Consider the following 20130-nt stretch of genomic DNA (forward strand, 5'->3'; position numbering starts at 1 on the left):
TCTACAACACTGGTCGATTGTGAATTCATTTGCCCTCCCTATCCATAATTATCATAATATACCCTCCCCTCTAGTTCTGTTGATAGATTTATATTATCTTCATACAATCCATGAGCAGTTTATGTTGGAGTTGGGTAGTATCTGGGCTCATATAGTAGCCCGCTCAAAATTTAAAGTGTGATCGGTAAATGGATGGTTCATCACTCAAATGAATTCACAATCGACCAGTGTTGTAGAATAACAGACGAACTTCAACTTTGGTAAGAATCGTTTATCTATCCATTCTGACGATGAACCGAAATATGTACTTCTAAGAAGAATGACTTTCTTTAAACCGAAACAACTTGAGAGCACCTTCCCCTTTTCTCTCTCTATTTTTCTTCAAAAATTCGGGAAGGTGGCCCCACATAATAATGCCCGGCGATATTAAAACAAAGAGCGTAAGTATAAGATGAGGGTGAGGGGTGGGGGGTAGGCAAACACTTCAATCACTGCACTTGGGTTTGGCCAGCACCATGATCGCAGACTGGAAAAGGAAGACAACGGGTGACTGGCAGGCGAACAATGAGGAAAGAGGGGGAGTTGGGGTGTAGAATCACGCAAGCGAGATGTTCTCGCTCGTCGCTCGTGTGTTGATGCTTTGACTGACTGGATTTTCAACACGACAATAAGGAGGGGGTGGTTGACAACTTACCATTGACATGCCATTTCATTTCCACTTTGATTGAATGTGTGTGAGGGGGGGGGGGGGGTTCTATGTAATTAGGCCTTTGAACCTAATGGCTTTTCAACAAAAGAGAGATGTGTAGTAGCTTCGCATCATTCATCAATTACCACACAAGAACTTTTGATCTTATTTTAGCTTTACATTTTACTTAAAGAAAGCACTGTGCTTACACGTTGGAGTTTAAAATCAAAATACTATTTGAAGTCGATGAAAAATAAGTTGATCAAGACGGAGATATGTAAAAAACACGGCATCCCGAACTCAACTCTTTCAACAATTTTGAATTGAAAACGAAAACCCCCAAAAATATTTTAAAAACACACCAAAAAAAAAATTATTAAAAAATTAAAGTAATTCTACTGTATATTCAGAAAGTTTTCACATTTTTCATCTATTTGGGGCAAATTATTAAAAATTTTCATAAAATGAAAAATCAATGAACTAATGTGGCTGGCTGAGAAAACCCGGAAAGATGCACAAATTTCATAAGGGAGTTATATATGCAGTGATGTAGACCACATCTTTCTGATCATTTACGACTTTAAATTTTCTTTCTATGTCTATTAGAACCCAAGTTATGGATTTTTTATGAAGAAAATTTGTTGCTATGGGAAACACTTTATCTTCAATTTTGGCGCATATCTCAAATCGAAGCTTGCTGCATCTCAGCCAACTTCACAATTGTCAATATTTATCTGTTTTCTGATTATGACACCAGGGGCCATCAAGTTTGGTGATCCTGTAAGCCTGGCAAGGTGCAGACAATTAATGACGCAGCTGTCCGAGTGTTCTTTGCCTTTCCAATGCGCCCATGGAAGACCGTCTGTTGTGCCATTGGTTAATTTGAAAACTCTTGAAAATCACAGCCATAGGGTGGTAAGTTATTAATGTCGCTATGACAAATATGCGCATTTGAATACACTCAATCACATTAACTTTGGACCGAGTTTCCACATGCACACGTTTTATGCGAGTGTTGTTTTTGTATTTGTGTGTGTGTTTAACTTTGGTCCAAGTCTTTGCAAGTTTAATGTGTGTTGTTTGTCGTGTGTTTGTTTTCAATTTTAAGGGTTTTAAGGCGCTTGCAACACATTTAGGTCATATCAGCAACAGTGAAAAGGAAGAAAATGGGATAGTCAAACACTTCAAGAGTTTTAATGGAAGCTTCCAAGAAAAACTAAGACAAAGGGAAATTGGTTCAAAAAGAGAAAAGATGTAGATTCCAAGAGCACACCATCAATGTACTTAGTTTGGGATTACCTAAAAGTTTCATCTAGACACAGCACAGGATCCTACTAAGAGGAGCACACTCAAATGTTTACAAGATATGTCCAAAACAAACAAAAACAACGAAAAATATAACGATTAGTACATAATAGAGAGATGATTTACAAGGAAAAAAAATATCACCTCTGAAACCAACAAGATACAATATCATCTCCCAAAACTCTACTGTTTCCCTCTCAGCCAAGGACTCTGTCAAGGGCCAGGAGAAAATCCCATTCCAAGACAAAGACAGATCCAGGAGAACTATAACAAAACATTAATAACAATGCATAACAGAGAGATGATTTACAAGAGAAAAAATATCATCTCCCAAAATTCTACTGTTTCCAAGACAAAGACAAAAAGCAAGTTGGAAAACAGATATAGGGGGATAAAGACACAGTTCAGTAAGTACCTCCCTGCTCACCATGGGAGGCTAGGAACCCCACCTGGAATCTCGCCCTGTTATAAGTATAAAGAAATACAAACCCACTGCAAAAGTCCACTTTAAATGGCTTAGCACAAGGCCAGAAGACTCGAGCTGACCTGGTCGATGGGTGGGGTGAGTAGGGTAAGAAAGTAAAAGTAACTTTTTAGGGAACAACCAGTAAATTGAGTCAACCCAATATTCAAATTGGAACAAATTTATTAAGGTTTAAAATAATAAATAAATTATGAATTAAAAACATACAATTATCTTGCACAATACAACTGTGGTCTGAAAATTGAAAGCAATGAAGCAATTTATTACCAATTACCAAATAATAATAATTATTTTAAGTTTGAAGAAAGTTATGAATACTTAAAGGGTTTCACGTTTTTTAAGTCAAGGGCCAGGAGAAAATCCCATTCCAAGACAAAGACAGATCCAGGAGAACTATAACAAAACATTAATAACAATGCATAACAGAGAGATGATTTACAAGAGAAAAAATATCATCTCCCAAAATTCTACTGTTTCCAAGACAAAGACAAAAAGCAAGTTGGAAAACAGATATAGGGGGATAAAGACACAGTTCAGTAAGTACCTCCCTGCTCACCATGGGAGGCTAGGAACCCCACCTGGAATCTCGCCCTGTTATAAGTATAAAGAAATACAAACCCACTGCAAAAGTCCACTTTAAATGGCTTAGCACAAGGCCAGAAGACTCGAGCTGACCTGGTCGATGGGTGGGGTGAGTAGGGTAAGAAAGTAAAAGTAACTTTTTAGGGAACAACCAGTAAATTGAGTCAACCCAATATTCAAATTGGAACAAATTTATTAAGGTTTAAAATAATAAATAAATTATGAATTAAAAACATACAATTATCTTGCACAATACAACTGTGGTCTGAAAATTGAAAGCAATGAAGCAATTTATTACCAATTACCAAATAAAAATAATTATTTTAAGTTTGAAGAAAGTTATGAATACTTAAAGGGTTTCACGTTTTTTAAGTCAAGGGCCAGGAGAAAATCCCATTCCAAGACAAAGACAGATCCAGGAGAACTATAACAAAACATTAATAACAATGCATAACAGAGAGATGATTTACAAGAGAAAAAATATCATCTCCCAAAATTCTACTGTTTCCAAGACAAAGACAAAAAGCAAGTTGGAAAACAGATATAGGGGGATAGAAGACAGTAAGTACCTCCCTGCCCACCATGGGAGGCTAGGAACCCCACCTAGAATCTCGCCCTGTTATAAGTATAAAGAAATACAAACCCACTGAAAATGAAAAAGTCCACTTTAAATGGCTTAGCACAAGGCCAGAAGACTCGAGCTGACCTGGTCGATGGGTGGGGTGAATAGGGTAAGAAAGTAAAAGTAACTTTTTAGGGAACAACCAGTAAATTGAGTCAACCCAATATTCAAGTTGGAACAAATTTATTAAGGTTTAAAATAATAAATTATGAATTAAAAACATACAATTATCTTGCACAATACAATTGTGGTCTGAAAATTGAAAGCAATGAAGCAATTTATTACCAATTACCAAGTAATAATAATAATTATTTTAAATTTGAAGAAAGTTATGAATAACTCTTAAAGTTAAAGGGGTTCACGTTTTTAAAGTAAATATAGTGTAAAAGACTAAATGTATGTATTTGGCATCAAAGCTGTAGAATTGGTTGCTAAATCATTCATACACGAGTTCACACACACACACACACACACACACACACACACACACACACACACGAAGCTGTGCCAAAAGGTCGTTTTCGTAACATTCGCCACATAAGTTCTCCAATACTTATTTTGAAAAACCCCGGAAAGTTGGGGGGGGGGGGGGGGGGTTGTTGGGTTTTGGTTTTTTGTCCCCAGTCTCTCGGGGATGAATAATGAAAGGAACCCCCCCCCCCCCCCAAAAAAAAAAGGACTCTCTAGCACCAATAGGATAACAGAACGAGTTTCCATTAAGTAAAATAATAATATGGACACTAAGTTGATATTTTGTCCACACTTTTCCAACACTTTAAAAATCAATAACTCGAGGACTATGATTTGATGCTAGATGATCGGTTGTTTTTTTTTTGGTTTGTTCATTTTTCATTTCTCATTCCAGAGAAATTGATAAAAACAACTGTTTTCCCATTGGTTGATGTGTTTTCTCCATGGCGTACTAAAAGAGTAGGGCTATGGTTTTCTCACAACCTATGTGAGTTTGTGACTGGCATTCACCACCGCCGCCAGTGACCATTCATTTCATTCTTCCTTTAATAAATAATACTGATGATAGTTTTGTTTTGTTTTTGTTTTTGTTTTTAAGGGTTTTACGGCGCAGGCAACACATTTAGTTTATATCAGCGCCAGTAAAAAGGAAGAAAATGGGATAGTAAAAAGTTCTAGAATTACAATTATAGCACCCAAAAAAAAGTAAGACATGACATAGGGGAACTGGGAACAAATAGGGATCAGATGTAGATTCCAAGAGCATACCACCAATGTACTTAGTCTGAGATCACCTATAAGTCTCATCCGGACACAAGCACAAATTCCAACAAAGAGGAATACACTCAAATGCTTACATCATACATTAAGAATAACAAATGTAATAATACATAACAGAGAAATGATTTACAAGGAAAAAAATATCATCTCCCAAAACAATAACTATGCATTTGACTGTTTCCCTCCCAGCCAAGGACTTCGGCCAGGGTCAGGACAAAACCAAGCAATCTCATACCAAGACAAAGACAGAAAGCATGTTGGAAAACAGATTTCAGGGGATAGAAGACACGGTTATGGTTTGTACCTCCCTGCCCACTGTGGAGGTAGGGAACCCCACCCAGGATGTAGCAGAGGGAATTAAGGGCAAAAAATAGCTCAATTGTGCAAACGAATGATGAAAGCATGAAACTTTCAGGGATTGTAAAGCACGTCAAGGGCTACAAAATGTGATAGAGAAGCACTTCCAGCGATGTCTGTGAGCCAAGAAATTAAGTAAATAAAAGTTGATATTTTTAAATCGGCAACAATATTTATCATGGCGTCCGATGTGTGAATGCGACATATCATTGTGACAAACACGAAGCGGCGCGAAGGTAGAAGCAGGGTGGAGGGGCGAGGGTCGGTGGAAATTACCCAATCGGCTGACAGTTTCCAAAAAGTTATTTTTAGAATGGGCCAATATTGGGGCTGGCCGTGATGTTTGAAGGGAAACATAAAACGTAAACCGGTGTTGACTCATTTTATAACTCTTTGTTAGCATGGATTGTATTGTCATTGATTGAAATGTAAATGTGGGGATGTTCTCTCTCTCTCTCTCTCTCTCTCTCTCTCTCTCTCTCTCTCTCTCTCTCTCTCTCCTCTCTCTCTCTCTCTTCTCTTCTCTCTCTCTCTCATCTCTCTCTCTTCTCTTCTCTTCTTTCCCTCTCTCATTTCTCTCTCTTTCTCTCGCTCTCTCTCTCTTTCTCTCTCTCTCCTCTCTCTCTCTCTTTCTCTCTCTCTCTCTCTCTCTCTCTTTCTTTCTTTCTTCTCTCTCTCTCTCTCTCTCTCTCTCTCTCTTCTTTCTTTCTTTCTTTCTTTCTCTCTCTCTTTATCTATCTCTTTCTCTCTCACTCCCTCCACCACCACCGTGCTTTAGGCATTGATCATTGTATGTAAAGTACTGTATTAATTATGGCTTTACCTATGAAAATCACACACAACGAGAAATGTATTTTCTCACCATGAGATATGCAAATCGTATATATGCACATGCTAACAAAACAGATTGTGCCTTAGGTGAATGACTAGTTGATAAAATTGTGTTAACGTCATTTAGGTCATATAACCGCCAAAAAGTTGGACATAGAAGAACCCCATTAGGGATAAATTAAGTAAACATATGTATGCAAACATATTATATAGATAGTACCTAATATTGAACATTGTTCGTTTGGCTGTTTTCATGTACGTTGGCAAAAATTATTGGTTCAAATAACTGGAAAAAGTGTTTGATTTTTGCCAAATTGATTCATCTGAAAAATTGATTTGTCCAGCTAATTCTAAACTTCCAAACAAGGACCAAGGATATTTAACCTTTCTAGAAAATCTAAATCAATATAATTCGTTAGCTGATAGCAATGTCAAAACACATCTTTAATGGAACTCTTGAAGAAATCGAACAATGCAAAATGGCATCGGTCTTGTCGAGTGAAATATAACTCTACTGCAATTAAAAGCCTCCAAGACAAGAAAAACAAAGAAGAAAAGCATGAATTTAGACTAGAAGCGAACACTACAATATCTGATTTTGATTTTCAAGATCCATCTTTGAGTATCGAATTGCCAATTGAAACAACACCCAGAAGAAGTATCAGGGAACCGTGTCAAAAATCAGAGAAGTTGAAATCAAACAGGACAAAGTGTTTTATATGTCAAAATAAGCGGCCAGGAAGGCTCCATGCTGTAATGACGAAGGAAATGGAAGATAAGATACTTGCTACAGCAACTTTGATAAAAGATATTACAATGATCAGCTACATCGATGGTGGTGATTTAGTAGCGAAAGAGGCACACTACCATAAACTCTGCCACATCAAATACTCGAATAAGGGTAGAAAATCGAAGACTAATCATATGAAGGGAAAACATTCAGGTCCTGATGAAAGTTTCGCTTTCGCAGGAGTCGTGTCTTATGTAGAGGAGAACCATAATGCAACCCACCAGTTGTCAAAACTTATTAAGAAGTTTAAAAGTGAGTGTACCACTAGAGGCTGTGGAAATAACTATGTACACCCCACCCGGTTCAAAGAGCAGCTTATGAGAGTCTTTCCAAGCATAGAATTCTATTCTTCTGGACGAAATACATATGTAGCACACGATAGCAAAGTTGCTGCGTTATTAGTAAAGAATCAAAAGGAACAAGCAGATGATAATGCAATGTCTTTGTGGCGTGCAGCAAAAACTATCCGACAAGACATCATTCGTAAATGCCCGCAAACACCAACACAATGGGACATCGGGATGGGAAGTCAAGAAGGCGCAGTGCCTAACTCCCTGTTGACATTAATCAAAATGATTTTGGTTGGATCGTCTCCTTCAGAAAAGTCAGATTCCAGGCATCAAGAAAGCCTATCTATATCACAACTTATTGTGTCAAATACCAAAAATAAAAATAAAACCGGGTCGACTTTTCAAAAAAGACATCGCAGATCAAAGAGACGCCATTACCGTTGTATGTAAGTTTTTTTTTATATACACACATACAAGATCAAAGAAGATAATTGACACAGTATTTTCGCTAGGGTTGTGTTCCTCATATAAACGTATGTTGTCATTGTCATCGGATGTCGCATCACCAGCTGAAAATAGATTCGAAGAGGAAGGAATTCTTTGCCCAATCAATCTGAAGAAAGAACTTTTTACTGTTGCTGCTGTTGATAATATTGATTATAAGCCAAGCTCAACAACTCACAAAAACTCTGTCCACGGAACAAGTATCTCCATGTTTCAGCAACCTACAAATGATGAGTCCGGTGTTGATCGAGAAAAGTTGAATATGAATACTTCTGACGTCATTCACACAGACAGCAATATTTTGTCGGGTTTTCTAAAGGTCGCCCAAGAAATTGCATTTGGAGTTAAACCAAATATACCTGCAACAAACACTGCTCCATCGAACATTATTTCAAACATGACAAATGACCCTTATATGACAGAAGAAACGGACTGGCTACAGCATGTTTCATCAAATTACTAGGAACAGGATGTAAAAACATGGGCTTGATTTCATTCTGAACGCTCTTTGTCTCATAATATGCCGAAATTCATCAATACAATGCTTCCGTTGTTGGAAGAACAAGCAAACAAAGGAAACCAAACGTCATTACGGATCATCACGTCACCCAGCTCGAGACCTTTACTGTCACTGTGTACGACAAAGCATTAGATTGCACAGGTGTTAATGCAGCAAGAAAATATTTATTTTGCCAAAAAGGTCGTGCAATAGAGAGACTTCCTCCCCACAAGAAGTGCATTACAGCAACACATTAAACGGGCGGCATATCAAGCTGGCTATGTTTTGAGCTCTGCAACAGAAAAAGATCCTGTATTACCATCACCTCTGGAATGGGGCTGGAAAATGGACGGAGGAAAGCTCTTACCATACTGGTCATCACAGCCGGAAGTATCCAAAGTGTGCCAACAACTTGTCAAATGTGGCTGCAAGAAAGCATGCACGTCCCGATGCAAATGTTTGCGAGCCCGCTTACCATTACCATGCACAGACTTATGTCGATGTAGAGGATGTCATATCATAAACAATTAGGTAGGTTGAAAATGTAATTTGATTATAAAGGACTATAAGGAAAAGCCAAACAAATAAAAGCCAAGCAACTTTGGTCAGGCTTAACTTTTGACTTTAAACAGTCAATATCAGGTCTCAAGGTAGTTAGCATTAGCTTGAAAGCTTACCCCGTCCGGGAATCGTTGTAAAGTGATTTGAAGAGTTTTGGTGGATATTGCGCTACATAAAAGCTCACAGGGTTTGTTTTTTTTTCATTGTAAAGCCACATGAATATGGAGTTGGCCGTGGATTTTGTACTGTGTAATATAATTTTCATGATTTTATTCATTTTCAAATAATATTTAATTTCGCCCTATTTGACGCTGTTAACATATGCCCCGTTGAAAACAAACAACCCTAAATCTTTCAAAATGAAAGCTATAAGATAGGAATATGTCTATGGTTGATATACAACAAAAAGTACGAGAGAAAATATGGTAATTTCGCAACATAATTAATATGTTCAGTACTAATCAGTAAGAGGGCGAATAGAATTTCCTCGATGATTCCCCCTGAATTTACTAATGTTTATATAGTAAAATATAAAATGCTTTAAAACCAACTTTTTTGTAAAATGTCAGAATGCTTCTCTATCAGATTGTGTTCTTGGTGGTATAAGGTACCTGTGTGCCAATTTTCATGCTTTCATCACCTATTTGCACAATTATACCTTAATTCCCCCTGCTAATGATAGTTTTGAATAGCTTAGGCACTTAACAGTATCGACGTATGAATATAGACGGGACGCTAAACGAGAGAGTTGCGAGGCGTGCATGGGGAACTGCCGCGCACGCTATAGCGCTCCACCTCTTCTCGCTCGCCGCACCAAGGCAACGACTCGACTCGATAACCACATCATAATATTCTTCAACAAAGCTCTTTAGAGTGGGCTTATATTCCACCCGTATTATTATTATTATTATTATTATTATTATTATTATTATTATTATTATTATTATTATTTATTATTATTATTATTATTATTATTATTATTACTTACTTATTTATCCTTTCGGTGCTTGGCAACAAGTCCGTCACAGTGGATCGCCGTCTCCATCGGATACAAGTGTTGTAATCTTGCCCCAGGTCTATTATCTCTACTTTTCTTCTCTTCTTCTTCTTCTTCTTCTTCTTCTTCTTCTTCTTCTTCTTCTTCTTCTTCTTCTTCTTCTTCTTCTTCTTCTTCTTCTTCTTCTTCTTCTTCTTCTTCTTCTTCTTCTTCTTCTTCTTCTTTCTTTCTTCTTCTTCTTCTTCTTCTTCTTCTTCTCTTCTTCTTCTTCTTCTTCTTCTTCTTCTTCTTCTTCTTCTTCTTCTCTTCTTCTTCTTCTTCTTCTTCTTCTCTTCTTCTTTCTTCTTCTTCTCTTCTTCTTCTTCTTCTTCTTCTTCTTCTTTCTTCTTCTTCTTCTTCTTCTTTCTTCTTCTTTCTTCTTCTTCTTCTTCTTCTTCTTCTTCTTCTTCTTCTTCTCTTCTTCTTCTTCTTCTTCTTCTTCTTCTTTCTTCTTCTTCTTCTTCTTCTTCTTCTTTCTTCTTCTTCTTCTTCTTCTCTTCTTCTTCTTCTTCTTTCTTCTTCTTCTTCTTCTTCTTCTTCTTCTTCTTCTTCTTCTTTCTTCTTCTTCTTCTTCTTCTTCTTCTTCTTCTTCTTCTTCTTCTTCTTCTTCTTCTTCTTCTTCTTCTTCTTCTTCTTCTTCTTCTTCTTCTTTCTTCTTCTTCTTCTTCTTCTTCTTCTTCTCTTCTTCTTCTTCTTCTTCTTCTTCTTCTTTTCTTCTTTCTTCTTCTTCTTCTTCTTCTTCTCTTCTTCTTCTTCTTCTTCTTCTTCTTCTTCTTCTTCTTCTTCTTCTTCTTTCTTCTTCTTCTTCTTCTTCTTCTTCTTCTTCTTCTTTCTTCTTCTTCATTCTTCTTTTCATTTATTTTATTATTATTATTATTATTATTATATTATTATTTTATTATTATTATTATTATTATTATTATTATTATTATTATTATTATTATTATTATTATTATTATTATTATTATTATTATAATTACCTACAGCACGATCAGTTAAGTCGAAAGTGAGGAAATACTGGTTGCCACGGGCAAAAAGTTCTCTTGCAAGATCCAGGGTTGATTGGGCCGTTATGATGAAGCCCAGGACACATTGATTCTTCAGGGTTCTGTGTATTGGCAATCCCGATGGCTCTTGGAGAGACACGAGGTATTTCTGGACATCCTCCAAAAATGGTTGCCATGACTCTACATTCTGGGGACTCAAGGCAGCTTTCGAACCTCTTGCAAACGGATTTTTTGTGTTGAGTATATCAAACAGCCGGTCGATTGTCCGTAGAAAAAGGCACGTTTCCTCAGAGTCCTTGAATTGCTCCAGCTTTAGGTCGTCCCTCAGATGGTCAATAGCTGTGGCCACACTATTGGACAGTGTTTGCGCGGCTATTTTGACTTTCATTTTCACATTTTGAAACTTGATGTGTTTTTCCGTGATCTTGTTTGCAAGGTACAGACTGTCTTTTTTCTGTAGCAGGTGAAGTTGGACAATGTATTGCCAAGAAATTGGTTTCACTCCGCTGTTCGTGGTTCTCGTCAAGCTTCCTGTGTCCGCCAGTAAGTTTCTGAATAGCTTCAGCATATGGGGAGGGTCACATATCATGTAGACATTTTCATCCTTAAAATGAGGGTGGGGATGTTTGAAGTTGGTCTTCAAAGTCTCCAGATTTATGTCGCAGCCCAGCTCTGTTGCGGCTTTCATGTTGGCCTTCAGACCGTCGGCGACAACAGCTTTTACTATGAGATTGTAGTCTGCTGCTTTTTCCATGGCTTCTTTGATACAAAATGCCAGCTGAGAGGAGTTAATATGGTCCGTCAAAAAATAGGCCATTGGCACTTTCCATCTCCCTTTCAAACTGACCAGCATGAATACCAGTGCATTCGTAGCCTCCCGACTGTCGACGGGTCCTTGTCCGAAGTCTCTGAATCCGCAGAATCTGTGCTCACTGGGTACCCATGACACGTCCTGCCTTATACTCATTTCGTCTAATATCAACGAGCAGTATTTACTATTGGTCTCCTCAGCTTTTTTCGACGCAACTTGTAGCATATTGTCCAGGTATCCAGGCGAGCAACTAATTGACGCTTTCCAGTGACGAAGAGTCCGTTGGTGAGGTAGACGCAAAATGGGCCTCACAAACTCGTATGCCTTCGGAGACAAGAAGTGAAGAGCAAGGGCAAACTTCTTCACCTTAGGAAGGTAAATCCTTTTCTTTGCGTTACCACATCTTTGAATATGACGAAAAAGGTCCAGAGACATTCCACTAAAAGTTTTTTTGTAGAATCGCTTCAGCTTTGGCCTTTATTAACCGTTGATTTTTAAGACCGCTTATGATCTCTGTCAATTTTTTGTTACGGGATTTTGATCGCATAATTTTTGTGCGATTGTTTTTGAGTTTTTTCCTTAGCCTTGCCAGTTGGTTTTCTAGTTTAGTTTGTTTATTTGCATTTGAACAAAAGTACGTGTGGTCTTGAAGAGCGGAATTTAGATTTTCACTGGTTCGAAATGGTCGATTGCTGGTCATAGTTGGGTTTCTTATTAATTTTCTCCTCTGGATGGCCGTTTTCGGCTGCAAATGTTGTGGATATGTAAAAACGGAAGGAATTGCAGTCTTTTTCAATCGCCGCCTTGTTTTGCTCGCTGTAAAGTCTGTGGCTGTAAAGTGTTTGCTGCAGATTCTAGTGAACCGAGATGGTGTGAATTTCTGTCGTTTAATCGCGACAATCCATTGTTTTCTCATTGGAGGATTTGAAGGAAAACGGTGGAAGGTAAGATCTTCTTCTCTGTCATTAGAATGAAGTTCGGACCTCTTGGTCTGTCTATTAGAACAATTCCAGGCAACACAACATGAGCCTTTCCATTTCTTTTTCTTCAGGCACTGACAAAACAAAACAGAAAAACCCAAAAAACAATTAGCAATTATCAATGCTTGTTGCGGAATATATTTAAAATCGGGGCCTTTTCGCATCAGCACAGTAAGGGGCTTTCGCTTAGGCGGGATTTATAGATAAAAATATAAAATATCATACACAATAAAGAAACAACAACAACAAAAGTTAAATTACATAGGTTATCTAAGACCTAGCTTACCACTATTGCTATTGTGTGGCACGCAGCATGAATCAGACACGAAAATGCCGACATGTCTACGATACCTATAATCCCACTTGCATTGCACACTGACTGTTGTTGATGCTAAGACAGAAACGCAGTTCTGCACCATCATTTGCATACACTTAATGGGTAGGAGGTGCACTGCCCATCGGGATGTATTGCTACAACAAGATCGATTAAATATGATTGGGTTTATCAATTATGTTGGTTGCATGCATACCTCCATAGTGTATTTTCGTGATTTTCTACTTTCAGTATATAGATTGACTCAATTAGACTGAGTATTGCTGTCGATGTTATAAGTCAAACTAAGTTGAAACATTCATAACCGACGAGGCGATACGGTTGTAAACCATACATGCCATTCGAACAATGCGCGGGAGTACTACACGCAGACCCGAGGGTGGAGTCATATAGGCGATAATGGCTGCGCACGCAAAAAGCATCGCATTTTGCCCCGCCGCGCAGTGGAGATTTCCGGTCTATTATTAGTAAGTCAATACTTAACAGTAAAACAATGCGAAACTTCTCCTCCGGAGAGCTGGAGAAAGAGAGAGCTATTTTAGTCTAATTTAACCCTCTCTTTACCACCCAAAGGAAAATCGTCACATTCGTTACAATGTGACCAACAATTTTTTTATTCCGATTTCATTTTCAAACGTGCTGCAGAGCTAATTTTTCTGAACAAAATATAGAATAATATACTCGTTACTATTCTGTCTGAAAAATCTATTTTGTGTTGGGTGAGTATGAAGTTTCGAGTAAAATTCTGAAAATAGCTGGTAGGGAGAGAGTTAAATAAGTAAATCTGAAGATAGTTCATCATATCATAAATAAGTAAATCTGAAGATAGTTCATCATATCATAAATAAGTAAATCTGAAGATAGTTCATCATATCATAAATAAGTAAATCTGAAGATAGTTCATCATATCAAAGTGTGTCGAGTATGTTAGAACTATGAAATAATTTTTGTTTTTACAAGAGAAAGTAATTTAAACTTTATTTATCCAGATGTAATATTTTGAATTTGAAGAAAATTATGAATACCTCTTAAAGGGTTTCACGTTTTGTAAGTAAATATAGTTTAAAAGACTAAATGTATTTATTTGGTATCAAAGCTGTAGAACTGGTTGCTAAATCATTCATACTCCATGCTCATATCCCGTCCTAAATTTTAAGTGTTCCTGTTGGCCATGGACCCCTTGTAAAGCACTTTGAGCACGTTAAGCGGATATTGCGCTAAATAAAAGCTTTTAAAATTTAAAAAAAATACTAATGTTGGACAAAAGATCTTTAATACATCATAGCATTCACTCGCGGAATGATAATATTAGATTTGAAACAAAGAATGCATGTTCTCTAGGTAGTTTTACAACTTTGATCGACCGAGAGTTGTATTATCTAAGATTTCACTATGAGCAGTCATGTTTTCTTATTTATTTGTTTAATTATTCATTGATATTGTTGATAAATCACTCTGTACTTGTCACATCAAAGGCATTTAAAAGATACAATTCGAAATTAAGCCTTTAGCCATGATATGTTATGTTAAAATAATAATAATAATAATAATAATAATAATAATAATAATAATAATAATAATAATAATAATAATAATAATAATAATAATAATAATAATAATAATAATAATAATGCATTTCATTTCTGACCTTCTGACTCTATATGGTGTTATAAGCGCTTTGAGATGCAATTGCATAGAAAGAGCAATACTAAATTTACAACATAATTATTATTATTATTATTATTATCATTAGTAGATATGAATGGGGATGAATCGGGACCCTAAAAGTGACTAGAATTGAAATGGTAAAACGTAATAAATTCACCGACTATATCCATAGTTTACCCGGGGTTACTTTTACCCCATGCCTATCTATTATTACATTTTTATGAGACAAATTATAGGCGTAGTTTCAAAGCTAATGTTTTTTAAAAAAGTTTTTACATGTTAATGCTCTAGTCATTTCTAATACATTTTTTTTCCAATTTTGAAAAGCAGCAAAAATCTCTAGGATTGAGTGAGTTAACACATAATGTTTCAGGCTCAAAACTCTTTTTCAACCAATAACACAAAAACAGTTTTAAAAATATTAACTCTTCACATTAAATCCAGATGGACTAGAGAAAAATTCTCACCACATCCAATGGTGGGAAAACATTGTTGAAAACAAAATGAAAATTCTAGCAATAACTAAGAAACACTGATATGAAATAGATGGAACGCATTCCTGCACCAATGTTTCTTAGCTAACAAACACCAGGATTTTTTACAACAAATTTCAAAATCTGATAAATATGTTTATCTCGCTTTTTCTTTTTCATTTTTCAGATGATGAAGCCAAGACTTCGGCAACTATCAGCTGACTTCAGACACCAGAATTGATGTCACAATGACATAAGTCGCTTCCTGTGCATGAGCCTACTATTCTGTTACTATTTACTGTGATCCAATTTTGCTCTCTATCTCTTTCTTTCTCTCACTCCACACTCCCCCTCACACCCCCCCCCCCTCCATATCAACATAACCATACTCCATATTATCATATTTTTATTGTACTATTACTATTATTATTAGCTAGCCAGAGAAACATTCTTTTCTACCAAAATCCGAGTTTGGATTTGGGAAATGTGATAATTAAATATTTCTTGTTCAAGACAACAAACAATGATGAATTGTATACAGTGGAACCTCCCGATAACGACATGCCACGGGACCGAGTTTTTATGTCGTTATCCGGAGGTGTCGTTATTTAGAGGTTTCCAAGATGAATAGATAAGACAGATATGCAGATAGACGTATAGATAGTTCCGTTTCTCGTCCAACACCTTTTTGTAACACATCATCTAGCACTCTTAGAATATTTGTCACTATGCTTTGCTAAGTACACAGTTACAGCTGAGTCGAATTTGGTTGATTATAATTCTGAAAATTCAGAAGAAAAAAACCCATTCGAATTGGGTAATGTGTGTAAAGTGCAAAGTTTTCAGTAATTCCAAACGGACCTTATAATTGAAGGATTATAGTAATTTTAATTTATTAATTGTAAATTGTAAAGAGTCCACATTGGGTTTTATATAGAGAATCCATCTGCTCTGGCAATTACACTGAGAATGACCCATAACTAAAGCCAAAATACAGACATAATTACTTAAATTCATATTGCACTCTACTGCACGCGCAGGTAATTACTAGGCACGCCCGCTGCTTTCTAACCTCTTCATCACGGCTGTGCCACGTACCATGCGAGAGCCACTTTTTCGGAACTCTTTACTGTGGACAGTACAAATTCTCCTCCTTCCTATTTCGATGGTGTTCACTGTGCAAACTGTGCATTTGTACGTGAAAACCGTGAGGAGTCATTTGATGCACTTGGGAAAGGAACTGTGTATTCAGTCCATCAGTGGACTGAAAACACAGCTGTGTATTCAGTCCACCGGAAATAAAAATAGGAACTTTTTTTGCCCCCGTCCTACAGTGGACTGAATACACAGCTGTGTTTTCAGTCCACATGTGTACTGAATACACAGTTGTGCACTATTATTACACTACTATTATCATGATCATGGGTATAAAATTTAAAAAGAGGCATATGGCATAAAATGACTCAATTTCCCTTCAGCCAACAATATTATCAGACCAGCCATTATATATTCATTTACAAAAGAAACTAGACATATTTTATTTGCTATTATCTCATATAAAAGAAAACATGTTAGTACATAGGATATATTTTAAAGAAGTAGACAATTGTTTTTCTTATTGTTGATGTAGCACATGCCTTTATTTAATACTTGAGCTTTTATATAATTATAATATATCTTATTTTTCTAAAAGCGACTTAGAGAATGCACTCATGGAATTTACGCGCTATACAAATGATTCATTATTATCATTATCATTACTCAGTGACACAAATGAGAAGCAACAACCAAACGGGTCGATATAAAAGGTACATATTGTAAATACGCACCAACAATATTTCGGATATTTATTTCACATAAGCTTTGCTGCGTAGTTGCCGCACCAAATGTTTACTCTCGGTGAACATTTAAAAAAACTATCACAAACCCGTAATTCAGACCAAAGCGGACCCTTTTGCACAAAGTTGCTCAACTGAGGTGAGCACGTGAACTCCAGGCCTGGGATTAGAATATGTGGGATGGCATGTTAATTACAGATAAATTGCTTTTTGAAGGTGATTCGAGAGACAAACACACTTCGAGCTATCGATGTTGATGTGAACGTTTCAAAGACGACACCACCAGTGAAATGACATATCGAGAATATGGATCTGTAATGGTGTGTGGGAGTGATGATTGGAGGCATAAAAATTGAGTTAATACGAATCAACCAATGACTCAGCTCAGCGATATTCTTGAACTAATTATTGTCCCGCTTATTCTGAATCAGAATAATCAAGTGGTGATATTTCAGTATAACGCCTCATAGAGAACGACAAATTTCTGCTTTCCTGAATGGATTAAATTGTGCAATTATTTTTTAAGTAAAGAAGATTTCTCATCTTGAAATTGTGTCAGATTGAATTAGAGCAATTTCACCAAGTATAAAGTTGTCATTGTCCTAACAAATCTCGCCTGAACCTGGCATTATAAGTAAGAGAAACACAATAGTCAGCTTAAAATTCATGTCTATTTACAGGTGAACGAATTGAACTACAGGTCTTTTTCAGGAAAGAGTCTCTCGTATCCAGTCTTCATTGTGTCCTAAATTAAAATAATAAACATAAAAGTGAGTACAAGTAGGTAAATAAATTAAAAATGTTAAAAGTCGATCAAACTTCTAGAGTAACCAGAAATGATGTCAAAGTGTTGAAGTTGAAAATTAAGAATTTTGCCAAGGGAGTATAAAACATTTTTTAAAGAAAGAAAGAAAGAAAATATTATTCCTAGAAAGGTGCTCGAACTCGTAAGTCACCCCACCCCGATTACAATTTCGCTGCGCTAAAACAGCCGACCACCTCGCCTTCTCGCGCTCGGTCGAACAGTTTAGGACTTATAATCCATTCCGGTGTACTGAATACATAGATGTGTATTTACAAGAAATGAAGTGAGTAGGAAAGTGCCTAAAGAGAATAAAAATTTCACGGCTGCGATGGGGGCTCGAACCCGCAACCTTACTGGTACGCCTGGCCGGGAAGATCGTGACTCTACCGAATGAGCTAGCCTATCCATGACTAACCAGGGCACTGGTGGACGGAAAACACAGTTCCTTTGGTGATTTGAATCAGGGTTGCCAATTTGGCAGATTTTCTGCCAAATGTCCTTTGTTTTGGCAGAATTTGAAGTCGTCTGGCAGAGAAAAATCGATTTGGCAGTTTGGCAGATATTTGGCAGATTTTATTTTCCGAGGCCTAGGGATGAATGTATAGGTCTACTCCACGTTTTCTATGGCAATTTTTATGTATTAGTGATTTTTTTAAACGTGGGAAATGAAAATTTTTTTATGACATCGGCTTTGAGAATTTTTTGTTTAACAAAACTGATGAGTTTTCAAAGGGGGTACTATAGATAGTACGGTTTGGCAGATTTTTGTGGTATTTGGCAGATTTTTTTTATCCAGTTGGCAGAATGCCTGAAATTAATCTGGCAACCCTGATTTGAATGCAATGGCGTCGTGTTTGTGGTCTGCTGTATGTTTGATGAATTTGATGATGGTCTCGACAAGATCTGTACAAATAAATAATGGCCAAGAATTCATTGATTTGAATAGAGCTATCAGATCAGTAGAAAAGCTTCTCGAATTTTACAGGCTTGATGTCAGAAATTTTAATCTGGATGGATTCTTTGGACTTCGAGTGTTGGAAGGTTCTGGCTTTTTTGTTGTGTCGTGTTTGTTCGAAGTATTATTATGGAACATCTGTCTATTCTATAATATATCAATCCGAACCCACTTTGGGCCTAGTTTAACAATTTTGTAATATTTTTCGTCATTTTAAAAGATTTTAATTACCAAAATGAGCCCATTAGGAATTGGGTTATCACACCTGCAAATAAGTGCACTTACCTCTCATAGTTGGCAGGGGGTACATACTGAGTGTCTTCTATCACTATCCCCTTCTAACTGTTTTCCAACATGCTTTCTGTCTTTGTCTTGGAATGAGATTACTTAGTTTTGTCCTGGCCCTGGCCGGAGTCCTAACTGGGAGGGAAACAGTCAAATGCATAGTTATTGTGTTGGGAGATGATATTTTTTTTCCTTGAAAATCATCTCTCTGTTATAATGTATTATCATATTTGTTATTTTCAATGTATAATGTTAGCATTTGAGTGTATTCCTCTTTGTTGGATTTTGTGCTTGTGTCCGGATGAGACTTAGAGGTGATCTCAAACTATGTACATTGGTGGTGTGCTCTTGGAATCTACATCTGATCCCTATTTGTCCCCAGTTCCCCTATGTCTTACTTTATCTTGGGTGCTTTAATTATAATTCTACAACTTTTTACTATCCCATTTTCTTCCTTTTTAGTGGCGCTGATATAACCTAAATGTGTTGCAAGCGCCGTAAAACCCTTAAAAAATAAAAAAACAAAAACAAAATAAGTGCACGTCATCATGTTTTCAAATACGCTGTGATTATCCCCAGGCCCAGACAGGTGTCTGGGGATAATGACAGCCTTTCAAATAATTCAGTATGTTTAAAAATTTATTTAGTTTTGCTTGATTGTTTTTGGGGTTTTTTAAAATTATGTTTTTTAAAAGCGTTGTAATTATATTATCGTTTTCTTAGGTTTTTTGGGTTTTTTTGTTTGGTTTTTTTAATTTACAATTTTTTATTCTTCAATTATCTCTTAGTTTCAATAATTCATTTAAACTTTCTTGGGGGAGGTGGAGGGGCCGGGCAATATTATTACAAAGTCTTTTTAAAAAGCAAAAAACAAACAAAACAAAACTGGCCAGTTGGCTAGGGAGACCAAGATTTTGGTCTTTCTAGCCTCTGCCATTTAAGTGCCCTTATTGTAATAACACTCTTACTCTTACAATATCTGTCACTACTGCTTGTAGACAGGTACTCATTTTCACCTGAGTTGAGTGGGATAATGTGTGTAAAGTGCTTTATCCAAGGACACAATATCAGGACCTGAATTTTCCATGATCACTGTCATCCAACCGGCCACCGATCACGCTTAACATTGTCTGACTTTTCTGACACGACGAGACACTGTCCAACTGAGCCACTG

At 36.7% G+C, this 20130-nt stretch overlaps 2 protein-coding genes across 2 annotated transcripts in view; both read left to right on the forward strand.

The window, feature by feature from the left end:
* Positions 1 to 1420: 1420 nt before the first annotated feature.
* LOC144961553 (uncharacterized) lies at positions 1421 to 15391 on the forward strand. Its single transcript, XM_078894703.1, has 2 exons — positions 1421 to 1603; positions 15261 to 15391. The coding sequence occupies exons 1-2, from the start codon at positions 1436 to 1438 to the stop codon at positions 15312 to 15314; spliced, it is 222 nt and encodes a 73-aa protein (XP_078750829.1). The 5' UTR covers positions 1421 to 1435; the 3' UTR covers positions 15315 to 15391.
* A 3160-nt stretch (positions 15392 to 18551) lies between these two features.
* The window catches only part of LOC144961555 (UPF0764 protein C16orf89 homolog), a 26268-nt gene continuing 24689 nt past the window's right edge, over positions 18552 to 20130 (forward strand). Inside the window, exon 1 of the mRNA XM_078894705.1 lies at positions 18552 to 18757. Within this exon, the coding sequence (XP_078750831.1) occupies positions 18559 to 18757 (199 nt within the window). The 5' untranslated portion in view covers positions 18552 to 18558. The remainder of the gene's footprint in view (positions 18758 to 20130) is intronic.

This window comes from Berghia stephanieae, unplaced genomic scaffold (genome assembly GCF_034508935.2).
Source record: "Berghia stephanieae isolate SIO BIC M18660-M18661 unplaced genomic scaffold, UCSD_Bste_1.3 scaffold3, whole genome shotgun sequence".
Classification (NCBI taxonomy): domain Eukaryota; kingdom Metazoa; phylum Mollusca; class Gastropoda; order Nudibranchia; family Aeolidiidae; genus Berghia; species Berghia stephanieae.